Source organism: Rhinoderma darwinii, chromosome 3, assembly GCF_050947455.1.
Source record: "Rhinoderma darwinii isolate aRhiDar2 chromosome 3, aRhiDar2.hap1, whole genome shotgun sequence".
In the NCBI taxonomy this organism is placed as follows: Eukaryota; Metazoa; Chordata; class Amphibia; order Anura; family Rhinodermatidae; genus Rhinoderma; species Rhinoderma darwinii.
In genome coordinates this window covers 329,818,519-329,833,668 of record NC_134689.1, presented here as the reverse complement: position 1 = coordinate 329,833,668, position 15,150 = coordinate 329,818,519, and the positions used below count along the sequence as shown (strand labels likewise).

At 41.1% G+C, this 15,150-nt stretch overlaps 2 protein-coding genes across 4 annotated transcripts in view; one reads left to right on the top strand and one right to left on the bottom strand.

The window, feature by feature from the left end:
- Positions 1–14,741, top strand: part of LCTL (lactase like) — a 28,075-nt gene extending 13,334 nt beyond the window's left edge. Inside the window, exons 7-14 of one of the 2 annotated variants that reach the window (XM_075858325.1) lie at positions 4,282–4,336; positions 5,228–5,389; positions 5,483–5,757; positions 6,422–6,548; positions 6,992–7,191; positions 8,754–8,817; positions 12,933–12,977; positions 14,091–14,741. In XM_075858325.1, the coding sequence (XP_075714440.1) occupies positions 4,282–4,336; positions 5,228–5,389; positions 5,483–5,757; positions 6,422–6,548; positions 6,992–7,191; positions 8,754–8,817; positions 12,933–12,977; positions 14,091–14,206 (1,044 nt within the window). In that variant the 3' untranslated portion in view covers positions 14,207–14,741. The remainder of the gene's footprint in view (positions 1–4,281; positions 4,337–5,227; positions 5,390–5,482; positions 5,758–6,421; positions 6,549–6,991; positions 7,192–8,753; positions 8,818–12,932; positions 12,978–14,090) is intronic. The other variant, XM_075858327.1, reaches the window with a different exon arrangement.
- ZWILCH (zwilch kinetochore protein) overlaps positions 11,348–15,150 on the bottom strand; it is a 62,479-nt gene continuing 58,676 nt past the window's right edge. Inside the window, exon 19 of one of the 2 annotated variants that reach the window (XM_075858324.1) lies at positions 11,348–14,188. The gene's annotated coding sequence lies outside the window, so the exon portion shown is untranslated. Of the gene's footprint in view, positions 14,308–15,150 lie in introns of both variants that reach the window. The other variant, XM_075858323.1, reaches the window with a different exon arrangement.

Here is a 15,150-nt window from a genome sequence, read left to right as displayed (position 1 = left end):
CCCAGTGCCCAGAGCTGTTGGTAACAGCGTGGGCACAGGGCTGTGTGCACGCGATTGCGTGCACACTGTATTTCACATAGAAATGCATGTGATCGCTGTGATTGGTTGTCACAGCGATCACATGTTCAGGGACCATCAGATTGGTCCCTGATACTCTGCCCAGTGCTGTTGGTAACAGCGTGGGCACAGGGCTGTGTGCACGCGATTGCGTGCACACTGTATTTCACATAGAAATGCATGTGATCGCTGTGATTGGTTGTCACAGCGATCACATGTTCAGGGACCAAAAGATTGGTCCCTGAGACTCTGCCCAGTGCCCATGGCTGTTAGCAACAGCCAGGGCACAGAGCGGTGTGCACGCGATGGCGCGTGCACAGTCTCTGAAGTGCCGCCGTAATTAGTCTATACGGCGTACTTCAGAGACCCTGAGCGCTGGCCCTAAAAACACAGCCAGCGGTCGGGAACCTGTTAAACAACAATATTTAGGGCAAGAGGAGGACTTCAGGAGAGAAGAGCACAGAAACGAACTTTGGACAGCTGCGGCCATTGAGAGGTCAGGCGATTTTAACAGGTAAGATGTTGATGACAGGATCCCTTTAACGAATTTCAATATCTCTGGAAGCACCCTCAACACCGTCTGAGTGGGATACAAATCAACAAGTAGTGGTACTCCGCCCACCACCATTTCCAAGGTCTTGATCTGCCATTCCTCTGGCCTCTTGACCAAAAGACAACTAAGTGCACATTTCTCCACTTGATGGCACTTTCTGCACAGCTCCTTCGGCTAAGCAATAGCCGCCTGCTGTTGAACTTTATTGCCCCTAGCAACGGCATCATGGCGCCACAAATTGACTTTTTAACACCTGGTCACTCAGCAACAGGACATCCGACCATGCAGCAATTCGCTCTCCGACATCTCCAGCCTGGCTCCGATTGGTTGCCCTTAGCAACAGTACTCACAGTTTATATCTTTGGTATCCAAGCTCTTTGCTCTTGCTTGCGAACCTTTTCCAAAACCTTAGGAGTCACCGACATCAAGGCACCTTGTGTTGTGGGGCCATCCACCTTGTACAGAGGCCGGTTTATCCAGCGACACCTGCAGTTGCGCCCGCACGGACTCTCGCTCTGCTTCAAACTGTGCCTGGAAACTTTGGGTAAGACCATTTTGTTTAGCAAAGTCTTACTGCCACATTTGTTTGACAAATTCCTCCATAAGAGCCATTGCAACGGTTTCCGAACTTTTACAACTCCGCATAAACAGCCTCTCTCCTCAGTCACTTTTAAACATCCGGCTTCTGGCCTTTTAAATTCCAGGTGCCATTTTTGTGCCCATAGCAATTCTCCACCATATGTGAGAGCTTGGGGTAAGTTTGCGCACAGGATTGCCATTTCCAGGGTAAGATGGTTGGTACACTTAAAGGGTATGCGTCGCTATAATTTTTTTTTTATTTTTTTAGTTAAACAGTTAGTATATAAATGATTACACATTGTTATCATTTTTTAAATTTTTCACAAGACAGGAAATATTATAAATTAGATTCTAATTTATAACATTTCCATGTGCTGGTCACTAGAGGGAGCAATTCCCAAAATTACAGCATTGGCATGTGGTAAAGCAACCTCACTGCTTTATGCTGCAAAATTGGACAAGACACACTCGCTCTAGTGTGCTCAAACAATGCCCCCTTCCTTTGTCCTGCGTAGTGCCAGGAGAAAGGAGGGGGTCGAATGTTCAAACCTCCTACACTGTGTGCCGCCATTTTTTTGAGCGAATGCAGTGTAGGAGGATTAGATACAGTGGTTATAACATGAACATACACAAACATGATTTACCTGCTCCTGCCGCTGCTGCCTCCGCTCCTAGTCCTTGCTTCGGAACATATGGACGGAAGCCGCGACCGGAAGTAGTCATCTTACTGTTTGGCCGTGGCTTACGGTCCACATGAAAATGGCGCCGGATGTCGCACTGCCGAAGACCTTCCATTTGGACTGTGTGGGAGCGGCGCATGCGCTGTTCCCACACAGACGGCGTACTCTATAGTGAATGGAACGTCTCCCGTTCGCATTCACTATGGGGATGTATGTGCCGTATTCCATCTCTGTATGTGTCGTTAATCGACACATACAGAGATGAAAAAAAAAATGGCAGCCCCCATAGAGACGTAAAAGTCAGAAAAAAGAAAAAAGTAAAAAACACAAAAACACAACCAGGGGTGTTTCCACTTACTAGTACTACAGGGGCTCAGCAAATGTGACATGGCGCCCAGAAACCATTCCAAAATCCAAATAGTGCTCCTTCCCTTCTGAACCCTACCGTGTGTCCAAACAGCAGTTTATGACCACATATCGGGTAAGGTTTTACTCTGGAGAAATTTCTTTACAAAAGTTGCAGTGCTTTTTCTCCTTCAGTCCTTGTGGAAATTTTTAAAAAATTAGCTAAACCTACGTTTTCTTTGAAAAAAATTTAGATTTTCATTTTCACGGACTACTTCCAAAAGTTTTTTAGCAAAAACCCTGTGGGGTCAAAATGCTCAATATACCCCTACATAATTTCCTCGAGGGGTATAGTTTCCAAAATGGGGTCACTTGTTGGGGGTTTCCACTGTTTTGTCCCCTCAGGGGCTTTGCAAATGCAACATGGCCTCCGCAAACCATTCCTGCTAAATTTGAGCTGCCAAAGCCAAATGGTGCTCTTTCCCTTCTCAGCCCTGCCGTGTCTCCAAACAGCCGTTTATGACCACTTGTGGGGTATTGTTTTACTCGGGAGAAATTGCTCTACAAATATTGTGGTGCTTTTTCTCCTTCAGTCCTTTTGGAAATGAAAAAAAAATTAGCTAAACCTACATTTTATTTGAAAAAATTTAGATTTTCATTTTCATGGCCTACTTCCAAAAATGTCTGCAAAAAAAAAACTGTCCGGTCAAAATCCTTACTATACCCCTAAATAAATTCCTCAAGGGATGTAGTTTCCCAAATGGGGTCACTTCTTGGGGATTTCCACTGTTTTGGTACCCCAAGACCTCTTCAAAGCTGACATGGTGCCTAAAATATATTCTAATAGAAAGGAGGCTCCAAAATCCACTAGGTGCTCCTTTGCTTCTGAGGCCGGTGCTTCAGTCCAGTAGCGCACTAGAGCCACATGTGGGATATTTACTAAAACTGCAGAACCTGGACAATAAATATGGAGTTGCGTTTCTCTGGTAAAACCTAGTGTTACAAAAAAAAAAAAAAGGATTCAAAATGAATTTCTGCAAAAAAAAATTAACTTTGTAAATTTCACCTCTACTTTGCTTTAATTCCTGCGAAATGTCTAAAGGGCCAAGAAACTTTCTAAATGCTGTTTTGAATACTTTGAGGGGTGCAGTTTTGAAAATGGGGTGACTTATTGGGGGTTTCTAATATAGAAGGCCCTAGAAGTCACTTCACAACTGAACTGGCCCCTGTAAAAATAGCCTTTTGAAATTTTCTTGAACATGTGAGAAATTGCTTGTAACGTCCTAGAAAAATAAAATATTCAAAAAACTATGCCAATCTAAAGTAGACATATGGATGTTAGTGACTATTTTGTGTGGTAAAACTATCTGTCTTACAAGCAAATACATTTTAATTTAGAAAAATGCAAATTATTGCAATTTTTCGCTAAATTTTGGTGTTTTTCACAATTAAATACTGAATGTATCGACCAAATTTTACCACTAACTTAAAGTCCAATGTGTCACGAGAAAACAATCTCAGAATTGCTTGGATACGTAAAAGCATTCTGAAGTTATTACCACATAAAGTGAAACATGTCAGATTTGAAAAATGAGGCTGTCAGTAAGGTCAAAAGTGGCCAAAGCGGGAAAGGGTTAAATGAGCCTTAACAGCTGGCAGCTAATGAAACTCCTAAGGCAGCCCAAACCCTGGACTGTCCAGGACGGGATGGACCTTTCCTCTTGCACTCCAGCAACCCAGACCGTTTTCCAGGTTTCTTGCTTAATAAATAAGGAGAAATAGCACTTTTTCTTGTAACTTTAAATTTTGAATATAACATTCTGGGCCCAAATCCTGCCCTTTAGTAGCCACACTGCTACAATATATACTACGGACAGCTATACGAAAGAATCACAGCAGCAAGTAACATCAAGAAAAATTAAATAATATTCTATATGTAAGCCTTAATTACACATATGTCATAGGGAAGACACTCATACATATACACATCATGTAACAATATAAAAGAAACAAAATGATCGAATAAGCCCTTATCCTTTTTTAACCAGATCTTTTTATATATTGCAGGCACATGCCAGAGTATGGCACAGTTATAACAGACACTGGCGCAGCAGGCAGAAAGGTATGAACCAATTACACTATACCATAATCAATTGGACTGTACCTAATAGTGAGAATTGTTTCCACTTTACGTAAATGGGCAAATCAAAGGGCAAAACCCTAATATTTAAGTTGAATGCATGTTCAGATCTGATGGGATTGATTGTCAATATAACAATACATGCATTGGACTAATCCAGTTCGATCCAAATCTGGCCATAAAGTCTATTTTATTTAGTTGGGATCGACCAACAATGGTGTATGGGGGGGGGGGGTCTCCCGACTCCTCCCTGACAGCAGATGTTGGGTGAAAAAAAGATTGGACATGAAAGATTTCATCAAGCCCGATCTTTTGTTTCCACTGTAGATAAGCTGCTGCCCGCTGTGTCTAGCACCGGCTTATTTCCCTCTCCCACTTATTATTTTCTTCCCATCTCCAATGAACAAGCACGCTTTATGAGAGGTAACCTCTGCAACATTTATCTTGTGGGTTTATACCATCAAAAAAATACAGAGGTACATGGCCGCATTTTAAAGATACGTATTACACCCACAAGACCTGGACCCCCTATGACAATCAGTCTTGATGCTACAATATGGATTCGAAAATGCTGCAGCATCATGGCTGGTTTCATATGGCCGTGGTATGGCCACAACAACCATACCCCCTCGGTTATAGTGAGCCAAACTCAGATCACCATAGAACCCCAAGTACTGCCTTTTTAATATTGGGGTCAAGATAATACATTCTTTTGCCTATATTTTAACATAATTTTATTTAACTAAATGTAGAACTTTAGCAATCCAAATCTAATGTGACGTCAATGAAGCAAAAGGCACATGGAATTGCTCTGTAAAACCAGTCCAATGTATTCAGCAGTTTGTATTATGTTTCTACAATCTTTCTCTTCAGGAATGATTGGGATCTCGCTGACGACAGAGTGGGGAGAACCAGTGGATATTTCCAGTCAGAAGGACATTGAGGCTGCAGAAAGATTTGTGCAATTTAATTTTGGATGGTTTGCTAATCCTCTATACAATGGAGACTACCCACAGATCATGAAAGAATATATCGGTAAGTGGGCACATAGGGGTGTGAGACACTAGACCGGTAGTCCTATGTTCTGTTGGAGAATTTGAGAAAATATGATGTGTCTCCTACTTGCAGGTCAAAAGAGTGCACAGCAGGGCCCGGGGATGTCAAGACTTCCTATCTTTACCTCTCAGGATAAGGCTTATATTAAAGGTACAAGTGACTTTCTTGGGGTAGGTCACTTTACCACCAGATATATCACAAGCAGGAACTTCCCATCCACACAGGGACCAAGTTACTTCACAGACCGAGACTTGACAGAGTTGGTGGACCCCAAGTGGCCTGAGCCAGAGTCAAAGTGGCTGTATTCTGTCCCATGGGGTTTCCGGAGACTGCTAAATTTTGTAAAGGTAATTTGTAAATGTTTTCTTTTGAGATCTCTAATGGCGTAACTAATCACAAACCTAATTTCTAACATTTTAACTTGCAAGGAAAATCAGTAGTTCCAAGGGAGCACTAATACTTTCTTTCTAGGAAGCGTTATCCACCTCTAATATTTATGCCTGCTTCTCAAAACAAAAAGGAACATGTAAAATATGTTAAAATGTGTTGTTTAAAACCAGCATAAGGTCATTTTACAGCCATACAAGTTCCAAGTTGTACAGAGCCATAATATGGCACCCATAAAAGATTATGGGGTCATACTGTACCTCGGTATATCTGCAAATTCATCTGGAGTTTTTTCACTCAGATTTATAGAGAATCTGATAGAAACCAAAATTGTGCCATGTTCCATCTGACACTATTACAAATATCCTGCTCTGGAAGCATTGCTTCTAGGAGATATGATGCTGTACGGAGGTGCCATATGGCGGCACACCAATTGCTCTGCAGCAAGGAACTGTAGGGACTCCATGTGCCACCAGACAGGCTCCGTGAACATGGCTCTAACATTTACATGAAGACTATAAAGTGATTTTCTCTCACCTCTGCTCAATAATTTGTAATGTTTGATCATTGCATGTTCACTGGATGCCAAGGTTATATAATTCTATTGTGATGTTTTTCTGCTAGACCCAGTATGGAAATCCACTGGTATTGGTAACGGAGAATGGAGTGTCAGAGAAGATGCAGTGTACCCAGCTATGTGATGAATGGAGAATACAGTATCTCAAGGGTTACACCAATGAGATGCTGAAAGGTGAGATATACATGCTGGGAAATTGTAGGAACTTTTGCTTTGCCATATTTTACCCAATTTTAGCATTGGGATGATTCATTGACATGAAGATATTGTTACTAATGACAATAGAGAATATACCATAGAAAATGCAACACTTAATACAGAAATATCTTCCTTGCAGAAAAAGTTGCTGTACACAGACCTATTGGATACTACATACAGATTTGTAACAGGGAGATACATGTAAAGGGTGCAATTGAGTTGCATTGAATTTGTCAAGTCAGAGACATATTTAACCATGACAAATTCACTTTGCCCAATAGCAACCTGGTTAGTGAGGCTAGGGCTGCAGTGTCTAGTGCCGTGCAACCGGCATCTATAATGTGATATTTGTGTGATAGAAGTTGTGCGAAATTTAATCTCAATTCCACCCTGACTTACGTTTTTTTTCTTTGTGGCAGCTATAAAGGATGGGGTTCACATCCAGGGGTACACAGCTTGGTCACTGCTTGATAAATTTGAGTGGGATGAAGGCTTCTCAGAAAGATTTGGACTGTACTATGTTGAATTCAAGAGCAAAAATAAACCACGTTATCCAAAGGCATCTGTACAGTACTACAAAAAGATCATTCGAGCCAATGGATTTCCTAATCTCAGAGAGGTAAGTTTCTCCACTACACTAAATGTATAATTTAAAAAGACCTGTCACACACAAAAAAAAAAAAATTCAAGCCAAAATAAATTACCTATAGAGTGGTGAATCCAATTTTTACTAGACAACGCAAGTACTTACTGGTTCAGCCTACAATACTAACTCAGCGAGTATTCCCTTATTTAGAATTCTTCTCTCTGACCTGATAAAATCTACGGCAGTTAATGTAATTGAGACATGCATAACGATCATTCAGTTAAAATATAGGAGGTCGCAGTTCAGCCTCCTGACTTCGTAAGATAAGTTTCTGCATCCCCTCTGCGGAGAACCTGTTTGGTACAGTCCATAAATCAGGAAGTAAAGAGGCTGTCTCTCAATTACATTAACTGCCGTAGGGTTTATCAGGTCAGAGTGAGGTCACATGACCCAACTGAAAAGAAGAATTCAGATAGAAAGGAATAACTAAATAAGGGAATACTCGCTAAGTGTATATATTGGGGGATAGGTACCTAATGAAAGAAAACATATGCCTTTTGTGGGTCACAAAACACTTTCAAATTAGAAATATGATGTTAAGCCACATCGAATATAAAAAAATTAAAAAGCCTAATTAAAAGTTATGATTAAGTAATATGGCTCTTACCCTAGTGTTAATTTCTAAGGATATGGTTTTGACCCTGGTACTAATATTATAATCTACACGGTTCCATTAGTACACAATAGCATCTTAAGGTTGCAAACAGCTTGGGAGCCGCATGCAGGAGGTCAAAGACCCTGTCACATAGGGTTTGTGGACCCACTGGGCCGTACCGCCTTGGCGGTATGGCAGCTGGTCAACAGGGCGCAGGTCAAAGTCTATAGTTCGTATAGGGTAACTGTGGCAGCTCGGACAGTAGCAAGGCAGGCTCGGCTGGGACTAGGCAGAAGGTAGACGTCAGGCGTGGAGTAACAGGAGAGGTGTGGAATACAGCACAGCACAACTACAGCACAGCACGGCACTTGACCAGGATAGAACGGGATACAGGATACACTGGGAACTGGAAAACACTGGGAGACCATTTGCTTAGACAAACTAGGATACGAAAAACAACGCTCAGGCACTGCAGGAAGGGGCTGGGCCCTTCTTATAGTCCAGGGTGCTCATGGGCTAATTTAGCATTAAAGTCCTTTAAGAGCGCGCACAAGCATGCGCGCGCACCCTACGGTACCCGGCCGAGGTGAGTGGAAGTGAGCGCTGGCGTCTCCTGAGGAGACTGGGGCCAGCACTCGCCGGCCCATGGCTGCGGCCGTCAGAAGGTGAGAACCTGACGGCCCGCAGCCATGGACATGACAGAGGCACATGGGACTCACGAGCCACTGGCTGGGAAATACTGCCTTAAAGTAGAAAAATGCTATTCTAATATCCACCTCCACTGAATGCAATGTTACGAAAATCACTACTATTAAAATAGAATTAAAAAAAAATAGAAAATAAAGCCAAAACATCAGTCCATTCACACAAGCTGCTCTGGCATGTCTGCTCTAGTAAGATGGATCGTATAATAAAAGTTACTGAAACTTGATTTTGTCAGGTGGAAAATTGGCACCGTATATCTACTGAGACATGTTCTACTACCAACCAACTCCTAGCTGCAGGTAAATAAATATGAGCTGTGTGGGTCTGTAGGTTTGCTGTGCCACTAACCCAAAGCATGGAGGACAATCTTTTAATATGGTCGCTATAACATCTGCACGGTGGAATATGCCATCAAGCAACTAATTCATTGTGCTTGATCGGTCACAGCAGACCTTCTATGTTTCTTGAGTTCTACCCTTACCAGATATAAGACTATAGCTGCCCATAACCATTAGATTTGTTGGCAAATCTTATTGTATCCAGTGGGATCTGGCAAGAAGCAAATGTGCATGGGCGCCTGCAGATCCTGCCGGTTGTTCTAATGTGCTAGCTTTATTTGGTTAATCCCCCTTTGCCATTACCAGGTACTAAAGGCCCTTTTACACAGGGCGATTATCGGGCAGACAAGCGTTCTTAGAACTACCGCACCCGATAATTGCCCTGTGTAAGCAGGGAGACGCGATGCCGACATGATAATAATATATGGGGACCTATCGATCGGAGTAACGACCGCTCATCCCCATACATAGTTCCGTGTGATAGGAGCAAAGAAGCGCCGATCAACGATTACTCTTTGATCGGCGCTCGCTGCACCGGCCGAATATCGTCAGGTGTAAAAGGCCTTTAAAGGTGCTTGCAATTTACCCTCTGTTTTCTCCTGAGATACAGTATATAACATGAACATTGAAGCCATGCCTTTTAAATGGGGGGGGGGGGTGGATCAGAAGATAACAGCTGTAAGCCGGCGATGTACATTAGAAAGCTGTAAATAAAATCCTGCCCTATCTTGTGGTGGAAACAAAGGATAGGGTATGTTGACTTCTAACTGGTTCTATATTTTTTTTACGTCTGCCGTCAAGGGACTGTTGTGCTGCCCAATACACATTATATTGTCCACTGATCCCACCATAAATAGCAGATTAAGCCAGCTTTAATCTAATGTGTATGACCAGTTTAACAGCTTCCTAGGCACATCTAAGTACAACATGTTGGAAAGGGGATTTGAAGGATTTTACCGGTTTTTGGCAGCTGTGTGGGCATCTTTAGCCCAATAGATAATTAACCTTAGAGTGACAGCCAATACGCCATTTTATGGAGGTCACTAAGGGACCTTATTTCAATACATACACCTTTTTGAGGCTCAATAAGCACAGCACATGGGTGTCCCATGCCAGGATGAGCGGGTATTCACCTGTCGAACTCTTGCTTTAATGGCAGGGATCGGAGGAACCTCAGATACTGGCCTTTTAACCCATTACATGCTGCGGTAAATAGCGAGGGGGCGCCTTCCCTCCCCTAGGCCTGCTACAGCTGTATGCCTTAAGTATACTTAAGTATTATATCAACGATCAGAAGATTACTTTGCAAAGTCTCCTAGTGGAACTAAAAAAAAATAATTAAAGCAAATGAAATAAAAGTTTGTTTTTTTTAAAATGTGCACAGTAAATTAAATTATTTTTTCCCAAAAAAACTTTGTTTTATTTTGATAGTGTAATTTAAAAAAAACATATATATCTCTATATCATCGCCACGATCGTAACGACCAGAATAATTTAACATGTAATTCAAACCACATGGTAAACAGCATTAAAAAAATATGCAAAAGCAATGGCGGAATTCCTTCTTTTCCACCCCTCCCCATAAAAAATAAAAAAAGTTAATAAATAAGTACCATGTTCCCCAAAATGGTACTACTGAAATCTACATCTCATCCAGCAAGTAAAAAAAAGCCCACATATGACATTGATGGAAAAATAAAAAAAAGTTACGGTCAATGGCCAATAAGAATGCGGCGTTAGCAAAAACTAAATTATATTTGTTTAAAAATTTGTTTATTGTGCAAAAGCAGTAACACATTAAAAAAACAACTGAACATATTTGGAATCATCGTAATCGTACTGACCAATAAAATAAAGGTAACATGTTATTTATGCAGCTCGGTGAACTGTGTAAATTGTAAACGCAAAAAACATAAATGGTGGAATTGGTGGGGTTTTTTCCCATTCCCCATCAAAAATAAAAGTGAATCAATAAATTATATGTACTCCAAAACTGCGCCACTGAAAAATACTACCCCTCCCGCAAAAAACAAGCCTTCCTACAGCTATGTTGACAGAAAAATAAAAAAAGTTATGGATCTTTGAATGCAACCATGAAAAAAAACAAAAAAAAAATTGCTTGGTCATTAGGGTGCCAAAAGTGTCTTGTCATTAACAATTGCTGACTGTCCGGGGATTATAAACTTGCTGCTGCTTCACACCTGTCTGTGCAAGGACGTTTTAAATTAAATTTACACATGGCTAAAATGTGAAAATATGCCTGGTGAGGAAGGAAGGTGAAGCTACTGGAAAGGGTTATGGCTAGAGAGGCAAATAATAAAGCCCTTGATGATGAAGTTTAAGTGGATATCGGACTGCGGTGTAGTAATGTTTGAATTCGATATTACTGCGTTATACAATCGCATTCACGATACGTCATCTTTATTAATATATCAAACTTAGTGCAGGATTCATATGCTATAAAAATGGCACAAAAATATGGACAGTGTAATTTAACTAAAAAACAACAACTTTATATAGAGAATTTAAAGCACAGTAAACAATGAATATACATACATTACATGTGGAACAATTCAGTCTTTCTAAAACCCAAGTTCTACTTCTGAACTATGAATTACTGTACACAACTGGGTTCAATGCCTTCATGTTCATACATTCATCCCAATATAAAAAGACAAACTGAAGACTATTCCTATAACAAGTTAGTAAGTCTCAAATCCCACATCAGGTTTGGGTTTTTTCACACGACCATATCTTCAGTCATGTTTGATCAGTATATTTTTTGTCAAAAACAGGAGTGAATCCCATCAGAGAAAAGTAAGTGAACCATTTATTTGTTAAAGGTTTTCCTACCACACTGGGATGAGATTTGCTCAGGTTTTTTTGGCGAGTAATATAAGGGTATGTGCACACGACCTCTTTTCAGATGTAATGGAGGCGTTTTATGCCTCGAATTATGCCTGAAAACATCTGCCCATTGCTTGCAATGGGTCTTACGATGTTCTGTGCAGACGAGCTGTCATTTTACGCGTCGCTGTCAAAATACGGCGCGTAAAATGACGGCCACGTCAAAGAAGTGCAGGACACTTCTTGGAACGTTTTTCGAGCCGTTTTCTCATAGACTATTGAAAACGGCCATAAAAAACGCAGCGAAAACCGCGAGTTGCTCAAAATACGTCTGAAAATCAGGTGCTGTTTTCCCTTGAAAACAGCTCCGTATTTTCAGACGTATTTTGTTAATCGTGTGAACATACCGTAAGGATCCCACATGGACCGAAAATACAACTGTGTAAATGTCTGGAATTCATTTGAAAACATAGATAAACATATGGCATTTTATACATAAAAATTGTATTTAACATGAACATTAAGCATCTGCTCTAAAATACATTTTCAGGTTAAATATTCCATAATGGGAGAGTAGATAATGGGGCCAGCTGCTTAGTATTCATATTCTGCTCATTGGTGCGCTGTTTGGAGCTGTAGTCTATACCCCTTTAAGACTAGTAGTGATGCCTACAGGGTCAGCATGCTCATACAGGGTTGTTAATAAAATACAATGTGAGCTCAGACAGACACTGGATTAGTGCTCCAGCAATTGGATCATGGACACCAATACTAGAACATTGTTGAGTCTAATGCTGGAATATTGGACATGTCCTAGGCTGTCAGCAATGTTTATTCCAACAATGAATGTTGTAACATTAACCACAATATCTGAACATATTCCAATCACTGTTCTCACAATGTCCTATTGAGAACTCTGCGTGACCAAGCTGCTTCTGCAGGGAAAAGTAAAAATGGTGCTTCCTAAACTTGTATGGAAGAATCTACATCAATGTATGATTTTTGGATCTGGAGGTTTCTGCAATATAATAGTTACCTGCGCTCCAGATCCAAAATTGTACACCAAGGACGTGAATCCATCACAGAAATTAAGATTTGAGAGCCCCGCTTTAACTTGGAGAACACTAAATTGTGTGTCGTGGAGGTGTAACACCTTGGGATCGTGCAGGATTTAATCTCAGATTTTCATGCTCACTCCCCTTTTGTCTGTTTTCGTCTTGAAAAATTAGAGGAACAGAGGAATGCAGCTGCAAATTTACTGCGGTTAATTTATGGTAAGATCCAACATGGTGTATGTGGCCTTACTAAAAACGTACATTTTATGCGTGCACTTATTTTTAGGTTAGTTAGTCCAAGAAAAAGTCTATTTGCCTGAAAATTACAGACATAATGCTCGTGTGTCCATTAATGGCGTTGATCATTTTGTAGTCATGTTAAAGTGTGACTAAACTCTTAAAAACCTTTTGACATTTTATAGTGACACATCAGGTGGGTGTCCGAGCACAAATCGATCACCAAAACCAAGAGGCAGAAGCGCTCAGGTGAGGGCTCAATAGAAAGCGTAGAAGTCCATACACCTCTCGTCGGCTTTCTGGGAAGAGCTGATCAGAAACGAAGCGGCAAAGAGCTCATTCGAGTTTATGCCGCTTCGTTTTGGTGTTATGTGGGGGTCCCAGTGCTCAGACACCCACCAATCAGGACTTCTTACATGTCAAAGATTTTTAAAAAAGTTTGCTTACACTTTAAAAAACACTGTACTGCTGCCCATAGACTTCAGATTTGTCTAGGAGGGCTACCAGACACTAGATGTTTTTGTTTGTAGGCTATATTCACACTGCCATCAGAGGCTGTTTGATGTCTCCATCAACAGATCTGTCAGACTTAGCGGGAAGAATAGCACAGCATGCAGTTCTATTTCTCCCGTCAACACAACAGACACCACACCAGAACCCAACAGACCCTATTGTAAGCCAATGAGGTCCGTGGGGCACTGCTGGTATCGGCCATGCGCCGGATCCAGCACGGTGTTAAACCTTGACACAACATGGCCTTCGATTATCTAGTTCTAATCCTTTTTCTAAAGCTTTCCCACTACGGAGCGTCAGTAATTATAGTAGGTCTGTGACCAGACTTAACCAGGTCCTCTAAAATGTGTAGATCCCAGGAAATGTCAAATGGTGTCATTACTTTGGGGAAAGGCAAAGTTGGATATAAATGTGATGCTAAATATTTAGAATCTTTTTCATTGAACTCACACAACAGTCAGGAATTACTGATGAAGCCATTTTAGTATAGACAAGAAAGCTTGCAAGGCTAGAATATCCAATACAGTGCGCTGCAAACACTGTACACGGCTATGTTCATATGATGGCTCTTTCTCATCCTAGACCCACTGACAAGCCACATGGAGATGGTGACAGAGATTGTGGTGCCTACAGTCTGTACTCTGTGCATCCTCATCAGCGCGGTGCTCCTAATGATCCTCCTGCGCAGAAAGAGCTAGATCAAAGAATGTGGCACGCAGATAAAATCACCATCCGACAACCGCTGTCAACTCCGCCCAGAACATGGACTTTCACTTTGAAGACCTAATCTTCTGGTTCACTATTGAAAAAAAGGGCATGCTGTGATAAATATACCTCCTACGTGGTGTTTACAGGAGGGTTGAGAGTACACACATTTGATGGGCAGTGATTTTTATACTGACATGGGTGTTTTTACAGTTTATTAAGCAAATGTTCCTGATAAAAGTGTGTTATGCGCAAGGCTCCCACAAGTATCTATATGACAAGACACCGTGTTTTTCCAAGAGTTTATGACAACAAAAAGAATGCTGCATTTCATAAGTGTAATATATAGGACCCCCAACCGCACATATCTGCTATTGAAGATTGCAACACCACACTAGTACCAATAGTTCACAGGAAAACTTTGGGGCAGGGGTAACATTTCTGGATGTTTGGTGTGCCAATCATTGGATTGATCTTCACGATTATATAGACTTCTATTAAAAGGTTTTGGATAAGGACTGTGGACAATGCTGCTGGTGGTTTCCATAAAAACAATGTGTAAAGAGTTTATTTTTGCGAGTTGCGTTCATAAATTTACAGTTAAAGGAACAGTTTGTCACATTTTTATGGATAAAGATAACAGGGGTTGGTAAGTGGCATGGTTTTAATGCAAACTTGTATTTACTTGCCCACGCCATATCTTCATACAGCAGCCACACAATAGCCACAATGCAGTACAACACACAGCACACATACCAAACAAATACAAAAGCAAACTATTATTACCAGGAGCAGAGGTCACATAAAATATTTTTGAGCAGGGTATTTTTGTTTAAATGTTAAGGAGTGTTTTTGTCAAGGAGGAATATATCATTTGCACTAAGTGCGACACAGTTTGCTGTAAACTCTGTCGTCAGTCTACAATGTAGTAGGACCA